Source organism: Lutjanus erythropterus, chromosome 16 (assembly GCF_056507025.1).
Source record: "Lutjanus erythropterus isolate fLutEry1 chromosome 16, fLutEry1.hap2, whole genome shotgun sequence".
Classification (NCBI taxonomy): domain Eukaryota; kingdom Metazoa; phylum Chordata; class Actinopteri; order Lutjaniformes; family Lutjanidae; genus Lutjanus; species Lutjanus erythropterus.
Window position 1 is genome coordinate 30,363,595 of NC_139332.1, and position 15,097 is coordinate 30,378,691.

The following is a 15,097-nucleotide window of genomic DNA, read 5'->3' on the forward strand; positions in this document are numbered from 1 at the left end:
TTAGATCCTGCCTGTTCTTTGCATTTCTGTTTGTCTCTGGTGTGTTTAACTATAAAGACTTGGTTAGAAATATGATAGAATAAATAGATAGATAGAAATATGAACTAGAGACCATCTTGCAATGGTCGGCCACAACACCCATTAACATGTTGACACTCCAATCCATGAATACTCAGTGGCCATTACTACATTATTACAAAAGTACTCAATACACATGGTTCAGACCATACCCGTCTTTGAACTTGGCTTTCACTTTGACCTCACACCTTAAAGTTTTGTAACTGCACCTTGAATGGCTGTGACTTTACCACGTTAACAAACTCTCTCCACAGTCAGACAGACATCTAAACACCTGCAGAAGTATTCAAAATCGTCTCCAGGTTGTCAAAAGTATCAATACTTCAATACTTTTTTGATACCATGTGTTGAAAAAGATACAGTATCCACTAATTATTACAGAAGCTATAAAAAACAGATCTAAGTTCTCATTCAGGCCCTCAGTTAAGTTCAGTCTCTATTTTCCTGCCTGAAATTTAGCAAAACCAGACAGTGTTCAATGACTTTGGTAATAATCAACATGGTAATAATAATAATGATAATAATAATAACAAGAATAAGAGTAAAGGTAGAAATAAACGGTACCATGACAGCTCTAACACACAGAGACTCTCAAGGTGAAAATAATATCAGCCACGCTGTCATGGCTGCTAATAAAGGGAGTTAATCCTCAGTACACAGGGGAATATGCCAAAAACTGTGTGAGTGCACCTATGGAGCGATGTTAAATGTTTTTTTGACCTATCATTAGGCCCTGCAGTGAGTATCAGGCCATGCTGCTATAAATCTACTGAGCTCTCTGACAGGTGACATCACAGTCTAACCCTGACCTAACATACCTGTAAGCTGCCTTTAAACCCCTACAGTTACCTGAGCCAAGGGCAGATACTTTGTGGATTGACCCATCCTTCAATCTACCTTTTATCTGCTTAGGCTTAACTACAGTGGCTAGCCGAACTGGCTCGATAGGCAGCTTCATCTGAATGCCATGCCCCACTCAGTTTCCTGTTCATCATCACTGCCTATCTGGTTCCCAGGGTTTCCATCAATGTATTACAAGCGTGGTCACCCATCAAGCCTAAGTTCACCCCCCATTAGGCCTAAGCACTGAGGATTTAAATTATACAAGTTTAAAACTTTTTAAACAAGTTGCAAACTCCTTTCAGTGCATTGGTCGTGTGCTCTTCTCTGTTCATTGTTGAAACACACAGGGGAGGAGAGAGAAAAACGTAACCGACACCTCTCACACTGAGCCGAAATAAATTCATACTACCACATAAATTGGGTAAATAACATAAATAAAATATTTTGTTTGTTGTTGAGGTGCAAGGTAGGGAACCACTGAAAGTTTCATGACTCCAGGTTTGTCCCCATATTATCTCAATGAAGGTCATCACAAGACTGCAAGTACATATGTGTGTGCACATGTATGTGTGCGCATTACTGCAACACATGGAGGAACAGAACAACACCAAGAAGAATCTGTTTCCCAGAATATATATATTTTACACACAAACAAAGCTACATTCATACAAACATACATACAGTACATACATACTATACATACATACAGTCTTACATTCATACAAATACGTATCAGTTTATTTGATTTTTTTTCTTTTATTATAAAAAGCAATTTGATATATTATTACTTTGTATACTGTGTTATACTGTTAGGGCTAGGTCACTGTTAAAAAGCATGCACTTTCTTTTGGTTGTGTCCAGATCATGTGTTTGCAAATGACTCCAAGTGTGTGCCACAGGTCACTCCGAGTATCAGATTGTATTGGGTTTGCCTCATCAGAACATCTCAACTGACAAGCTGTCAATCAAAGCACAACACATCGATTAGCAAATCAAACCATTTTTGGTTTTGACACGCCTATTTCTGGTGCTAAAAGCAACTTGAACCAGTCACTCTGAATTATTTGCAAATACTGTTTGACCCAAGTCTTGTTGTATCCGAGTTTTGATGTATTGCACTGAATTTTTCACGAGACCCTTTTTCCTCTCTTGTCTAACCTTCTTTTTTTTTTTTGTTGAGAATTTCACATCCATCCGTTTGCCCACTGTCCAGCTTTTAGTCCCGGTTCTTTGGTCCGATTGTTACAAACTTTTTGTGAATCCTTCTTATCTTCACGCGGCTTGTTTCAGCAGTCACTGAATTTAAGTCACTTCTTTGCCTGTTATGTGTTCATTGTCACATACACAATATTCCACATTTCCCGCAGTAACTTAGGGGGGGTTCTTGGCATTTAGTTTGTGTACATTACATCCCACATTTTTGTCTGAAAAAGTCTTCTCGCATTTCCTCTGACTCAGAGTGGGTAAATAGTGGGGAGGGGGTTAGGGGTTGGGATAGAATAGCTTGATTGATTATTGAAGTATTTATTTCCAGTTTTGTCCGTTTTTTTTTTTCTGGACCCAAAGATTCAGTTGGTTGCCACAACAACAATGGAGCTCTCCTCCGCCTCTTCGTCCTTCTCCAGCAATTGGACAACGCAAGGCGTGACGTCAAACGGTATCCTCTCCGCATCAGATTCAGCATTCTGTGTTGGCAGTCCTGGGCTTGAGCCTCTGGTAGAGGGGACCTCCTCCTTCAGCGGGGATGGGGTCAAAGAGCATGGCTCCGGCTCCAAGGTTAATGTTACCTCTTCTACCTGTAATGACAGGAAATGAAGTGTGTAATCCTGGGGTAAGCAGTTGCATTGACAGACAATGGCACCGTCCATCACAGACAATCATCAACAACTGTTAGAGTGTTTGTTTGTTTTTTTAATTGTATTGTTTGTTTTTTGGCCTTGTTGGACAAAGTTACATAATAAGCTTTAAGCTTGACGTAATTCAAGTGATCTGAGAGAAAACCTGCCTTCTGCTCCTCCTCTTGCCTCTGACTGCCTCTGAGACTTTGCAGGTCAGTAATAGAGTTGATTGTTAGGTCTCACTCCCAAATCCAACCCAAAACTTCAATATTTGACGACCTGGGAATGAGATTGAACAGTGTCCCACTTTCTCCAAAATCCCTTACTCCACCTTACTCTGCCCAGTGTCACAGGTAAGAATCTAAACATCCTTTTTTATCAGGCCATGTTTAGGGATATTTGATACATTTTTTCCCTCCTGATACTGTTTCTGATACCAGAGATTTTCATATTGGCTGATACCAAGTAGTGATACCAACGCATTAAAAAAGCATGTATTATTTTTTAACAGCACTATACTACTAACCCTGCATGAATGTGATATGATTGCTATCAATTTTTCTATGACCATGCTAAGGTAAAAAAACAAAACAAAAACTGAGCATAAGAGTAGCAGTATCTTGTTTCGTGACAAATAAATTATGTGATATCAGATCGTTGCATTTGACTTGTGTATTTATTAATACCCAATACAGCACTTTAGGCTGCTTTTCCGATACTGAATGTGTCAGAACAACCCTAGTTTTTATGTTGCACCTCTCTTATATGTATCATCTAAATAACCTTTTTCATTGATTGCCTTCATTTTCATCTAATCGCTTTCATGTATCAGTTTTTAGGACACTGGGATTCCAGCAGAAAGTAACACCAACAGATTGGGGCTCTTCCATTTGAAGAATACTTGGTTTCTGGCCATTTATGAACAAGCTTTTGAGCAAAGATGTGAAAGAAGTAACTCACCTTTGTCAGCTCCTCATCTTCCTCTTCATGCTGTTCAGGTATGCCTTCAGACTCTGGCTCTGGCTCCTCTCCGACTGTCTCCACCACTCCTCCAACCATTTCAGCCATCTGTCCACTCAGCTGGCTGACAATGTCCACCTGCAACCAATTAAGTATCCTCATTTAATTGCTTGTCTTTTTTTGCACCTGTTTTAAACTGGATGATGGTTCAACGGGCTACTGGCATTCAAACATATGTTTAAATACAAGCTGACATCAACTCTTCAATTTCAGTTCATGGAAACAGTCACAGAAAGAAAGAAACAGACGAAGACAGGGAGGAAGGAACGAAGATGGACAAGCAGAATATGAGCTCCCCTGTCCCCACCACAGTTTGGTTTGCCTGTGCAGGACATCAGAGAGAGAAGACAGATACTTAGGTAGGTACAACAGACACAGATGCTGAATCCAAATGCTAAGAGTTGTAAACTTGCGGACTTTACAGCATGCTACTCTGAAGACCAGGCGGATTTAAGGATGTTCGTTGTCAAAATTCATCAGGTCCACTATAGGCTGTCATGCAGACTTTTGCCAGTGCTCCATGCAGATTTCCAGCCTGTCTCCTACCTTGCCGACTTCCCTGGCAGTTTCTCCCACCATTGACTGCACTACAGATGTGTGCTAAATATGCCTGCTGATATAAAGAAAGCCAGATCCAGAAGACAAAAACAAATTAGCCAAGATGAATGTCAGACATGGTGGAAAATGACCAAAGAGGCTATTACTGAGAGAGAGAGTATAAACATTGACTTGACATTGCTATGATTAGTGCACATTTTTCACCTTTGAAGACACGTGCCAGAGAAATGGGATCAAAGAAGATAAACCTTAGCTTCCTACAATAACAAGAGAGTATTAAATGCAACATAAGACATGCTGTAATTATTATGATGACTGTTGTCCCACTCATTCTAACAACAGCTACATGGACATTCCTGTACCCTTGCAAACTCTCATCGCTCTTCTGTCAGAATATATAAACTATCATCTAGTCCGCAAAGTCTGTAATCTGACCATTTGGATTCAGCAGGCGAATGCCTACGTGGTGTGCCTCGACCTGCGCAGCTCCCCACAGATCAGCTAGCCGAGGGTGGGTGGGAGGACCAAGACTGTGGATGGTGCTGTTGGGAGTGGCTTGGAGGGAATGGGAGGCACTATGTGGCCTGTGCTCCATAGACTGTAGTCAGAGATAAGGAAGAAAAAGACGGGGAATTAATACGGTTTTACTTAAAAATAAGCATAATACATTTTCAAGGTGTTGGTTGTGCCACATTTCTTGATTTTAAAACTGTTTGTCTTTGGAACAAAAATGTTACCACCCACTCAAGATTTCATCTAAAGCCCCCCCAGCTCCTGACATTTTCAGCTGCTCAATAATGGACAACAAAGCTATAGTGAGATACTGCATCACCGCACATCAGGCCAAAACAAATGAAAAAGCAGTTTTATTCTTCTCACATTTAACAGTGTTTGCTAGCGGCTTGTGTAGGAGGAGGATACCAGTTTTTTTTTTTTCACTTCCTTCCAGTCACTAATAATGGTCTGCAGCTACTTTTAATTCCCATTTAAATTATGAGTCAGGGATGTTGCTGCAGGGAACAGTGTTGAAATCTCTCAGACTCTTATGCATTGACTGATGCTCAGAAACTTGACTGACTGATTGAAAAGCTTTATTATAAATGTAATGTAATATATTCAATAGTCTCCTTCTCAAGGGAAACCATATAATACACACAGTAAAGCTAACAAGCTCATTTCCATTGTGGTCTCGGATCAGTACACCTTTTCTAAGACACAGTCCCTGACCTTTTCAAGTTATTATTTCATAACCCTCAGTTATTTAATGAGCTCTGAGATGTACCAATGCAAGAGCGGCCAGCGAAGCTGAAAAAGTCTTTGGGTGTCACAGTTCATCATGACTCACTTCATTTGCAGAAAACCTCCCAGCAGCTGGAGAGCTGGAAGCCAGCAGCTGAGTTACACCAATAAAAGCCACACAGCCCGCACATCCAACCCGTTTATGTTTGTTATGTTTATAACATGACAGGAATCTAAAGCCATGTTAACAGCTCTGTAATGCTGCACCTCAGCACAGTGGTGCTTTCAGCTAAATACAAAAGTGATATTTATTATGTTCACCATCTTAGTTTAGCATCTTAGTTCGCTTGCTGACATCCAATAATTATCCCTTGTAGAACTACAGCTGAGACTGATGAAGGTATTTGGTCGTGAACTGAAGTGTTGAACAAGTTAAAATGCTGACCTGATGATGGCACTAAATCAAAAGTCAGAGAATCCAGTTTTAACAATTTAACAACAAAGACATTCTGAGGAGCATTTGTAAAATCATTAGTATTCATTGTATATAAGTTTCATTACAGTCCATCTAATAATTGTTGGGATACTGAAACACACAGTATGTCATTTCTTCTGCTAGGGGTCTCTCAATTCAAAACAAGAACAAAACAAATAGTTTGGGATCATGGGAGTTGTTGTCTTCAGTTTTAAACAAACACACTGCAATGAAAATATATCTGACATTCTACATATTGACATTTTGTCACGTTCACGACTTCCTTCCTTGCTCTCTGAGATACGCTGTAATGTGAACAAATGAAATGCACTCTTAGCTTTGGGTCTGAATATGGTTGTAAACATCATTTAGGTTAATGAAAAAATGTTACATATTATACATTCAAATCTGAACCAAAGTGATGGACCCGCCAACTAACAGACCTAAAGTCAGTAAATACATCATCCATGTTAGTTTACTTTCTGATGAAGATTGGTACTAAGCAGCAGTACTACAGACCTGTTACTTCAGTACTACGTGTATGCAGTACTAATATTCTAGAACTAGTGACGTATTGTTGCCTCTCTTGGTCAAATTTAGATTCCCGGCTGTTGCTGGTAGACGTGACGCTGCTCACTTAGTGTTGTTAGTGCCACAGTCATTAGTGAAACACTGCAAAAAGACCAGTGTCAGTACTGCTGACCTGTTGTTGTTGGTACTGCAGAAGCTGTTGCTGCTGGTAGTGGTGAAGTTGTTGGAGCTGTTGGAGTTGGTTGTGCTGCTGCAGGGTGAGATGAGCCTGGTGCTGCTGAAGGTAACTGCCTACTGTCCCCTCATACCCCTCACCAGGCGTACCCCCTGCTCCACTGCTGCCACCTGGAACAATTAGAAAACATGTTAACACAGTGTCTAATGCTCAGAGATACAGTTACATGTTTAGACACAGTGCATTTTTTATCATCACCAGCAGCCATGATGTAGGAGCCTGCAGCAGGTGAGGCCACTCCGGAGGGCTGGCTGGTGATTGGGTCCCAGGCGTCTGAGGACGACAGGCAGTACAGGCCCTGTGAGACGTAGGTGTGAGGCCAGACATCCGCAGAGGAGTGGTGGAGTACCTGGTCTGTAAGGGGAAACACAGACAGGTGGGAAGAGTGAGACACAGGAAAACTTAGACAGCTTAAGAGGAAAAGAAAACAAAGAACAAGACAGAGAGGAAGGTGAAAGAGAGCGGAGAGAGATGGATTAAAGTGTAATTTTAGCAGTGAGAGGAGAAACAGCAAGACTGCACAGGAACAATAAAGGTCAACTTTAATATGATCATACAATCATACAGAGAGCAATAATACAGTCAAATTCACTCTGCAATTTAAAAAGAAAATGCACTATAGAATTTTTTTTTCTTGGTGCAGGCTATTTTGTTTATATTTGATCCTATCCACGTTTGAATTCAATTAATTATCCCTATATGTTTTTTTGTGTGTAGTATGAAAGAACTACAACTCTTAACTTCATTGTACAACCTTGTGTTGTATAATGACAATAAATTACCTTGATTCCTTGATTGTTCTTTGACTGAAGAGACTTAAATACAACCTCACTGTTGATTCAGTCATTAGCAGCATAGTTGAGATGGTCTTACGCACAGGGAGAAACCTGACATCCAAAAGCAACAAATTGTAATAACTTTAATAAGAGTATGATTAGCCCATCAGCAGCAGCGTTGTTATTATACAGCATAATTCATGGAGGGGGGGCTGAACACTCAAACGAACACCATGGAGGAGAAACATCCCCTCAGTCGTAATTCTTACAGTAAGTAGCGTTTTGTATGTGTGTGTGTGTGTGTGTGTGTGTGTGTGTGTGTGTGTGTGTGTGTGTGTGTGTGTGTGTGTGTGTGTGTGTGTGTGTGTGTGTGTACTGTACATGTGTGCATGGTAGATAAAGCACAGAGCAGAACCTATATGGTCTTGTTAATGAGAGCAGGGCTAAGTCCTTGTGCTAACCTACAGGTTCCCTCAGGGTTTAGACAGCGCTCTGCTTTGCTAAACACCAGCAAGAACTAAAAAAGAAACCGTTTACAGTGTTATTCTGGCACACAAGTCCAGGTTTCAAATGAGACTTTACTTATTTTTGATGAACCATAAAAAAACGGACACATAGGCACTAAATTGTTTGCTTTGTTTGGATTTTGAGGTCAGATCAGGGTTTCCTAATCTTGCCGGAGAAAATTGCCCTCTTCCCTTCATCTCTTTCCCTCTGTTTTTATTATCCTATGTGCAACTGAACTAAACGGACATCTTACCACCTGAGGCTCAAACCACAAATCAGGATATGAGTTTGTTTCCCCAAACTGTTCTTGTTTTATTCAACGAAGTATAAAGTGAAATCCTCTTAACTTCACTTTTCATTCAGTTCATTTCCTTATATGAATACAACTCGTCTTTTAGATTTGGAGTAATTTCTCTTACCCGGGCACTTATGACACTCCATCATAATGCATTCTGATATTTCAGAAATGACAGGCTGTCGTCTGGATTTGTCATTTGGACATTTTTGAGTAAGTGCCCGGTGGCAGTGAAAGGCAGAAATGTGCAGCTGTGTGCTTGCCCTCCAAAAGTCCTTTACAGCTGGTTGGCAGAATAACTGACGTGGCTGTTTTTAGTTTCCAACTGGGTTCTAATTTTCCCAAACTGTGCATCTACGCATATTAAAGAACAAGAGTTCACTGTGTGGTCCAAAGACATGACTTGAGTGTGAGAGGTGTTTGCACTACAGTATTTTAACCCATTGATGCCACTGGGCGTGGCACGGTTTTGATCTGTCCTCCACACAGCTGCACGCCCGTCAGCAATGTTTCAGACTGTAACTCTACAACAAAAATACAGTATTTGTAGTGTAACTTTTTTTGTGATTTAGGCAAATTGCCCTAGATGTGTTAAATGAATACAACTATTCAAATAACTAATTCTTGCCTCTTATATTACATAACCTCTGACTGCAGGTTTCTGACCATTCCAGGACCAGATCCTTGCAATGTTTCTACACCATGTGCCATCAAAGTAAACGATCCAAACTAAGTGCGAACCCACTGTGGTGTCACCTATTGGTCTGTAAACTTTGATGCCTCAAATTTGGCATTATGTCCATGTCCTGATTGAATCTGACTGAGAAGTCAAGGACACACTGTGCACACCCTATTTTATCCTCTATTTTACTTTAAAAGGGACCACAATTTACAAAATTAATATCACGCTGTATTGAAGAAGACTTGAAACTAGCGATTTGGACCATAAACTCATTAGGAAAGTGTTTAAATGAAGTAATAAATCAATTGAGAAGTAGGGTCATTTTTTCATAAGCTTACCGTATATACAGTCATTTACAGTCAGGCTTCTTATTGCAAGAATGCAGATTTAAGACACTGGTGCACTGGCTTCACTTATTGGACTCCGTAGCTCCTGGCAAATATCTTCCTCTGTATGCTTAGGGAATCTATTCCGTATATGGTCTCAGACAGGGGCACTTTTAACATGAAATGAAGGCTTGTGTGTTTTGCTTAGGTTTGTTTTTTCTTTCCCCAAAGTTTAAGTTTCACACGGAGCAGCCATGAACTGCCCATGTTCTTCCTGACTTCTGTGACATTGTTGTCAAAAGTAACGTTACATGAAAAAATACATGTAAAAGTAGAAAATTATACACTTCCTTTGACAGCACAGTTTAAGTTAGTCCCTACCATAGATGTATTATCGTGCATATTAGAAGGAGAAGCCACTGCAGCAATGGTGGCTTGTTTACCTCCAGAACTTCCCTTGGTTCCTGTATAGTCTTTCATTCCAACCAAACACTACAGCAGTTTACGACAAGAAGCGCTCAGAGCTTAACCCTGGTCATCATGCCCAGTAGCCATTGGCAGAAAGGTTTAAACTGCAGTACCTCTGCTGGTGATGCTCTCCTGGTTGACCTCACTGAGGTGAGCAACGCTGCCCTGGTTGGAGCCGGCTCCCATACTCTCCCCGTCCATTGAGTTCCAGCCGAACAGAGTCGCCTCGGAGATCGCAAACTGCTGCATGATGCCTGCAGAGAGAGTGAGAGTAGTATCACTGCCAGCAGATATAATAAAGAGCAGCTTGTAATAATAACAGGAAGATATTTTAACTCGCTGACACATAATTAGACATGCATAAAACAAATCCCAGTCCCAGCTTTGCTAACACATACAGAAGTGAATTAGTAATATGATATAATAACTGTTAACTTTGCTAGATGTGCCAGATGGGCCAGAATCAATTAGCTATTCCAAACTTCAGTGAAGAAAATGGTGCACTAGTGGGTAGCAACAAAAATTAATATTCAAGAAAATGATGCCAAGGTGATAAATCTTTGTAGGCTTGTCCATTTTTGGACACACTCAAAGGTTAACGAAAATGGCCTTTTTCAATATTTCATAATCAATATATTTCAGCTTTTATTATTTTAGCATTTTGAAATGTCAAAGATGCTTTCAAACCAGCTGTGTTCAACATGACCTGGTGTCTTATGTTGTATTTATACTTTGAAGAAAACACCTTCACATTCAGAAACCACATGTACCCTCACCTGCAGCAAAGCGAGCCTCCTTCTCGCCATCACTGAGGTCGCTGTAAGCATCGTTTTCCATCCTCCTCTCCTTCTCCCTCTGCAGGTTGGTATGCCCTGCGCCCCCCATCGGCCCTGCAGATGGTTTGCCCCAGCTCTGCCATTCGATCATGTGGGCAACACGACCCTGGGCCATGGCAGTGGGCTTGGTCACTTTGTCCTTCATGGAGCGAGTCACACCTAAAACAGGTATGGGGGGGAGCAAAAGGGGCAGACCAGCGGCACACACACACACACAAACACACACCAGACACACACACACAAAAACACTGTCAAAACTACTTCTGGCCTCTGCAGTTGCCGACACCTCCAACTGAGGCTCAGGGGGGAGTAGAATGATAATGAGAAACTGAGTAATGTTGTAGGAAAACTGTTTAATACATGAAACTAGAATAAATAGTAACAATGGGGTAATAAATGTATGATATGGATATATTCGGAGAGTGGGTGTGAGGACATGGGAACCTTGCAGCCACATTGCCATAAATGTATATTAAAATACATTTAGTACTCTAAAAAAAACCTGTCAAAATAAATTTGCACTTTAAAATTCCAGTTTTCATGCTGAAGTTTTCAGTTCTTTAAAAAAACAGTCTTTATCTTTGGGCGCAGTTTCTCTTTTTGTTACCATCTGCTCCATATTCACACTTTCCTATCTGCACAGTACAACCTCAGCCTGACCGGTTGGACAGTGAGCTGCTGGAACAGTTGGGGGTTAAATCAACAATTCTGGTGTTAATATTTATCTGTCTGTGCAACACACCTTCCTCTAACCTTTAAACCGCTGCTGCTTTCACACTTCCATCGGTGGAGTTACACCCCAGAATATCTACCTGCCATATCTACAGTACCCCCTTATCAAATCATTTTAAATTTGTCACTTTTAAATGATTACTTTCATGCTAATCATCAGATGAGTCAAACAGACACCACTCGCCATCTATTCATATCAATCACATCATTATCTGCCGGTTTGAATGATAATGATGTGACTGATATGAATGAGCAGAGAGTGATGTCGAGCACCAGTCTGACAAATGTCACACAGAGGTGAACTCGTATAGCGATGACTGCATCTCTGCCTGTTAAACGTGAGGAGACTCCGTTTTGCTCCTCAAATCTTAGCAGACTGCAGAAAGTTGCTCTGCTCTTTAATTCAGTCTTCCTCCTGAATCTTTGTAAAACAAACAAATTAATAATTGTAAGAAGGTTCTCTGACCACATGGCATTGAAACAAAGATGTCTTTTTTGTCTTTTTTGTCTTTTTGAGTTCAACATATCTCTCCCTCTCTGGGATCTAATTTACTTAAAATGTCAATTATTCAGATAATCACATGACTGAACAAATAAAATGATTGAACAGATGAATGTGCTGCAGACCGAAGCCTACTAAATCTTTGGTCAGGTCAGGTGTACAGGAGTGAGCAGGTCAGAGGTCTGCTGACATGAGCTAACCATAGTGACAAGTTGGACAGGGCTGCCCGTGTGTTCTTTATAGTTTGTTGAACTGGACAGAAAAGGACAAGGATGACGGCTGAAACGCTGACAAACCCATATTAATAATTAAAGCCATTACTCATCTCCTGGTAAACAGAATAAATGAGATTCATTAGACTTTGCGTAATTAAAAACGTGTTACAGAGACTGAGAGAGGCAGAGGAAAGTAATCCTTGGGTGTAAACAGAACGCTGAGAAGGGTCCACTGGCAAATCTCTGCCCAATTAAGATGCAAATACAGGATTCAAACCAGGGACATATACACTGAGTCAAATGCTTGCAGAGAGGCCGATCGATAAAAAATTAAATTAAAATCAAACAGGCATGAATAAACAGAGGCAGAGCTTCGGAAATTGCTCCCCCGGTCCAGGGGGCAAGTTACAGGCTGAGTTATAAATAGAAACAGTTTTTCCCCTTAGACAAAGAGAGCCAATCTCATTTGAAAATCAAACACTCCCTGCAGAGTCTAATTGGGGATGGAAATAGGAATGGAAAGAATGGGTATGAGGGATGAGGGAGGGTGTTGGGGTCTTGGCTATTCAAAGGCTTAAAAAATAATTCTATACACTGTTAAATGATACTGACAGATTTATTTAAAGTGCACCAGACACAACAAAAAAAAAAACACTTTTTACACAAACACTGAGGTGCTACACTTAAACACTACAAAGCATAGAGCACTACAGTTTGAAGCACAAAGCACAAGATAGCACAAAAGAGGCACCAGCCACTTGAAAATCACAACACTGCACAAAAGAGTCACTGCTTCACAAATACTGGGCCACACCGCCACCAGCACTGCCACATTACAAATACACTACATTTCCCAACACGCCTGTGGAGATGCTTCAGTAAGTAATTAAAGTAAGTAATTTCACTTACTTTAGTCTCTTTGAAATCAAAGATCTGATTGGATTTCCATCAATGACTCTGCGAAATGTGTCTGTCATTGACGTCTGCTGTTGATATCAATGGAAGAAAAGGGAAAGTAGGGAGTGATATAGGAAGGGGCACCCACAGGGGCGGCCATGTTGGTTCCAAGCTCCTCCTCTTCCTCCTGCTCTAGGGTGAAGTTGTCTGTTGAGGCAAGGTTTGATTTACAAAATCCACCATTGATGGTAAAAGTGAAAAGATAATTCCTGCTTTTTCCACAAGTGTTTCAGATGATTCTTTTTCCTGTGAGCAGTGCAGAAACCAAGTGAAAGTGGAAGCAGAATGGAGTTTTTATTACACAAACAAATTTCAATGGAAGATCTGTTAAGACCTAAGTGAATCCTGGTGACATAAAGGCATAGAAGTGAAACATTCCTGGTTTGAGTCCAGCCAGGGACCTCATTCATTTCCTGTCAGCTTTCTACTGTGTTTATGTGCTAAAATACTAAAAAAAATCCCACTGCCAAAGAATCTTGCCTAACTGGCAACACTGAATGGTGAACTTTAAAATTATAATAACTTTTTGTTCAATTGTAACCAAGGCCCTCAGGATCTCAGCTATGTGACTATTTGGAGCTTAGGCTGTGAGCTGAACCAAATCATTTTTTATGGTTAAGAGCTTTAAACTCTTTTTTCAGGCTGCTAAACTAGTGCTCACCAAAACAAAAAAATCACAACATTACCAAATGCAAGGTTTGAAATGTCACAATAAAAGAAAATGCAAATACACAAAGGTGGTGTAAATTATGTTACACATGGCTGTAAGGAACACACTAGAGGCAGAGCTCACAAAACAGAAACAAAACCAGTTGTTTGCCAACTGCGAGATTTTTTTCTTTCATGTCAGCTGCATTCATGACAGTGGAATCAGCTTTTTCTTCTGACGGAGTCACTTGAGTTAAACATTTGCTACCTCAACACTTTTTTGGAAAGGGTTTTTGTGGTTGGTATTGATTTTTCAAAAGGGGCCAGAACCACCTCAAGCAAGTGTAAAAACTTTCAAGAAGTTTTTTTCTAATTTTGCTGTGTCCATCAACCTTTTCTAAGGCGATACTTCAAATTGCTATTAAATATAATCCAGCGGGGATAGTTTAAGTAATCGATCAATGAGTTTAAAGGCTTATAAGATGAAAAATTTGGACACTTTGTAATACTATGAAAGACTTAATCATTAAAGGTGTTGAGACAAGATTTAACTGTCAAACTACTGTGTTCACATTAGTAACCTAGCAGGCATGTGCTTTTGCACATATTTAAAAGGCCAATGCAATGTAGTACATTTTTGCAAATTTTGGCCAGATTACATTTATTTGCCAAACAACTGTGTGTGTGTGTGTGTGTGTGTGTGTGTGTGTGTGTGTGTGTGTGTGTGTGTGTGTGTGTGTGTGTGTGTGTTTTGTTTTTGTGTTTTACTCCATTCTGCAGAGTGAAATGAGTGGTTTGCGTGCCTAACAACCGTGCATACCTTAACATAATGAAGCTAATACTGAATGAATATTAACATATTTAGAACTCTTAACAGATTTAAATTTCTTTTCTTTTTTTTTTCTAGATGGTTTATAAGCCCCATTTACTCTCATTTGTATTGTAGCAGCTCATGCAAATAATGTCTGGTGTTTACAGTTAAACCAAACCACACATTGATTATTTGGCTTCTGCACGACTCTGGTACCAAAAACCATCTGAATATCACCTTAAAAGAAAGCAAAAATAATCTTTTACACAACAGGGAAAGGAAGTTTAGCCCCTGTCAGTTCTCAACAACAACTTCACTCTCGACCCTCTGTGGAGCATGTGGAGGCAACATGGGGGCTGTTTTACCATCTAGCAGCACAGACACACACCTGACACACCTGTCAGAGAGGACTTAGCCAGGGCACCGATCCCATAGGAGTTGGTGGACTTCCTCTTGAGACGAGGCAGAATGGAAGTAGTGTCCTCCATGGACAACTAAAGAGAGAGGAAGGGAGGTGAAGTGTGG

General features: G+C 40.4%; 1 protein-coding gene across 5 annotated transcripts in view; it reads right to left on the minus strand.

Moving 5' to 3' along the window:
* Positions 1 to 1,538: 1,538 nt before the first annotated feature.
* Positions 1,539 to 15,097, minus strand: part of LOC146313357 (uncharacterized) — a 65,126-nt gene continuing 51,567 nt past the window's right edge. For 2 of the 5 annotated variants that reach the window (XM_084739717.1, XM_084739714.1), the window contains 8 exons: positions 14,970 to 15,066; positions 10,648 to 10,866; positions 9,985 to 10,125; positions 7,016 to 7,171; positions 6,755 to 6,927; positions 4,801 to 4,935; positions 3,720 to 3,857; positions 1,539 to 2,717 (listed from right to left, as the gene is read on the minus strand). In XM_084739717.1, coding sequence (XP_084595843.1) covers positions 2,490 to 2,717; positions 3,720 to 3,857; positions 4,801 to 4,935; positions 6,755 to 6,927; positions 7,016 to 7,171; positions 9,985 to 10,125; positions 10,648 to 10,866; positions 14,970 to 15,066 — 1,287 coding nt within the window. In that variant the 3' untranslated portion in view covers positions 1,539 to 2,489. Of the gene's footprint in view, positions 2,718 to 3,719; positions 3,858 to 4,800; positions 4,936 to 6,754; positions 6,928 to 7,015; positions 7,172 to 9,984; positions 10,126 to 10,647; positions 10,867 to 14,960; positions 15,067 to 15,097 lie in introns of all 5 variants that reach the window. The other 3 variants (XM_084739716.1, XM_084739713.1, XM_084739715.1) reach the window with 2 other exon arrangements.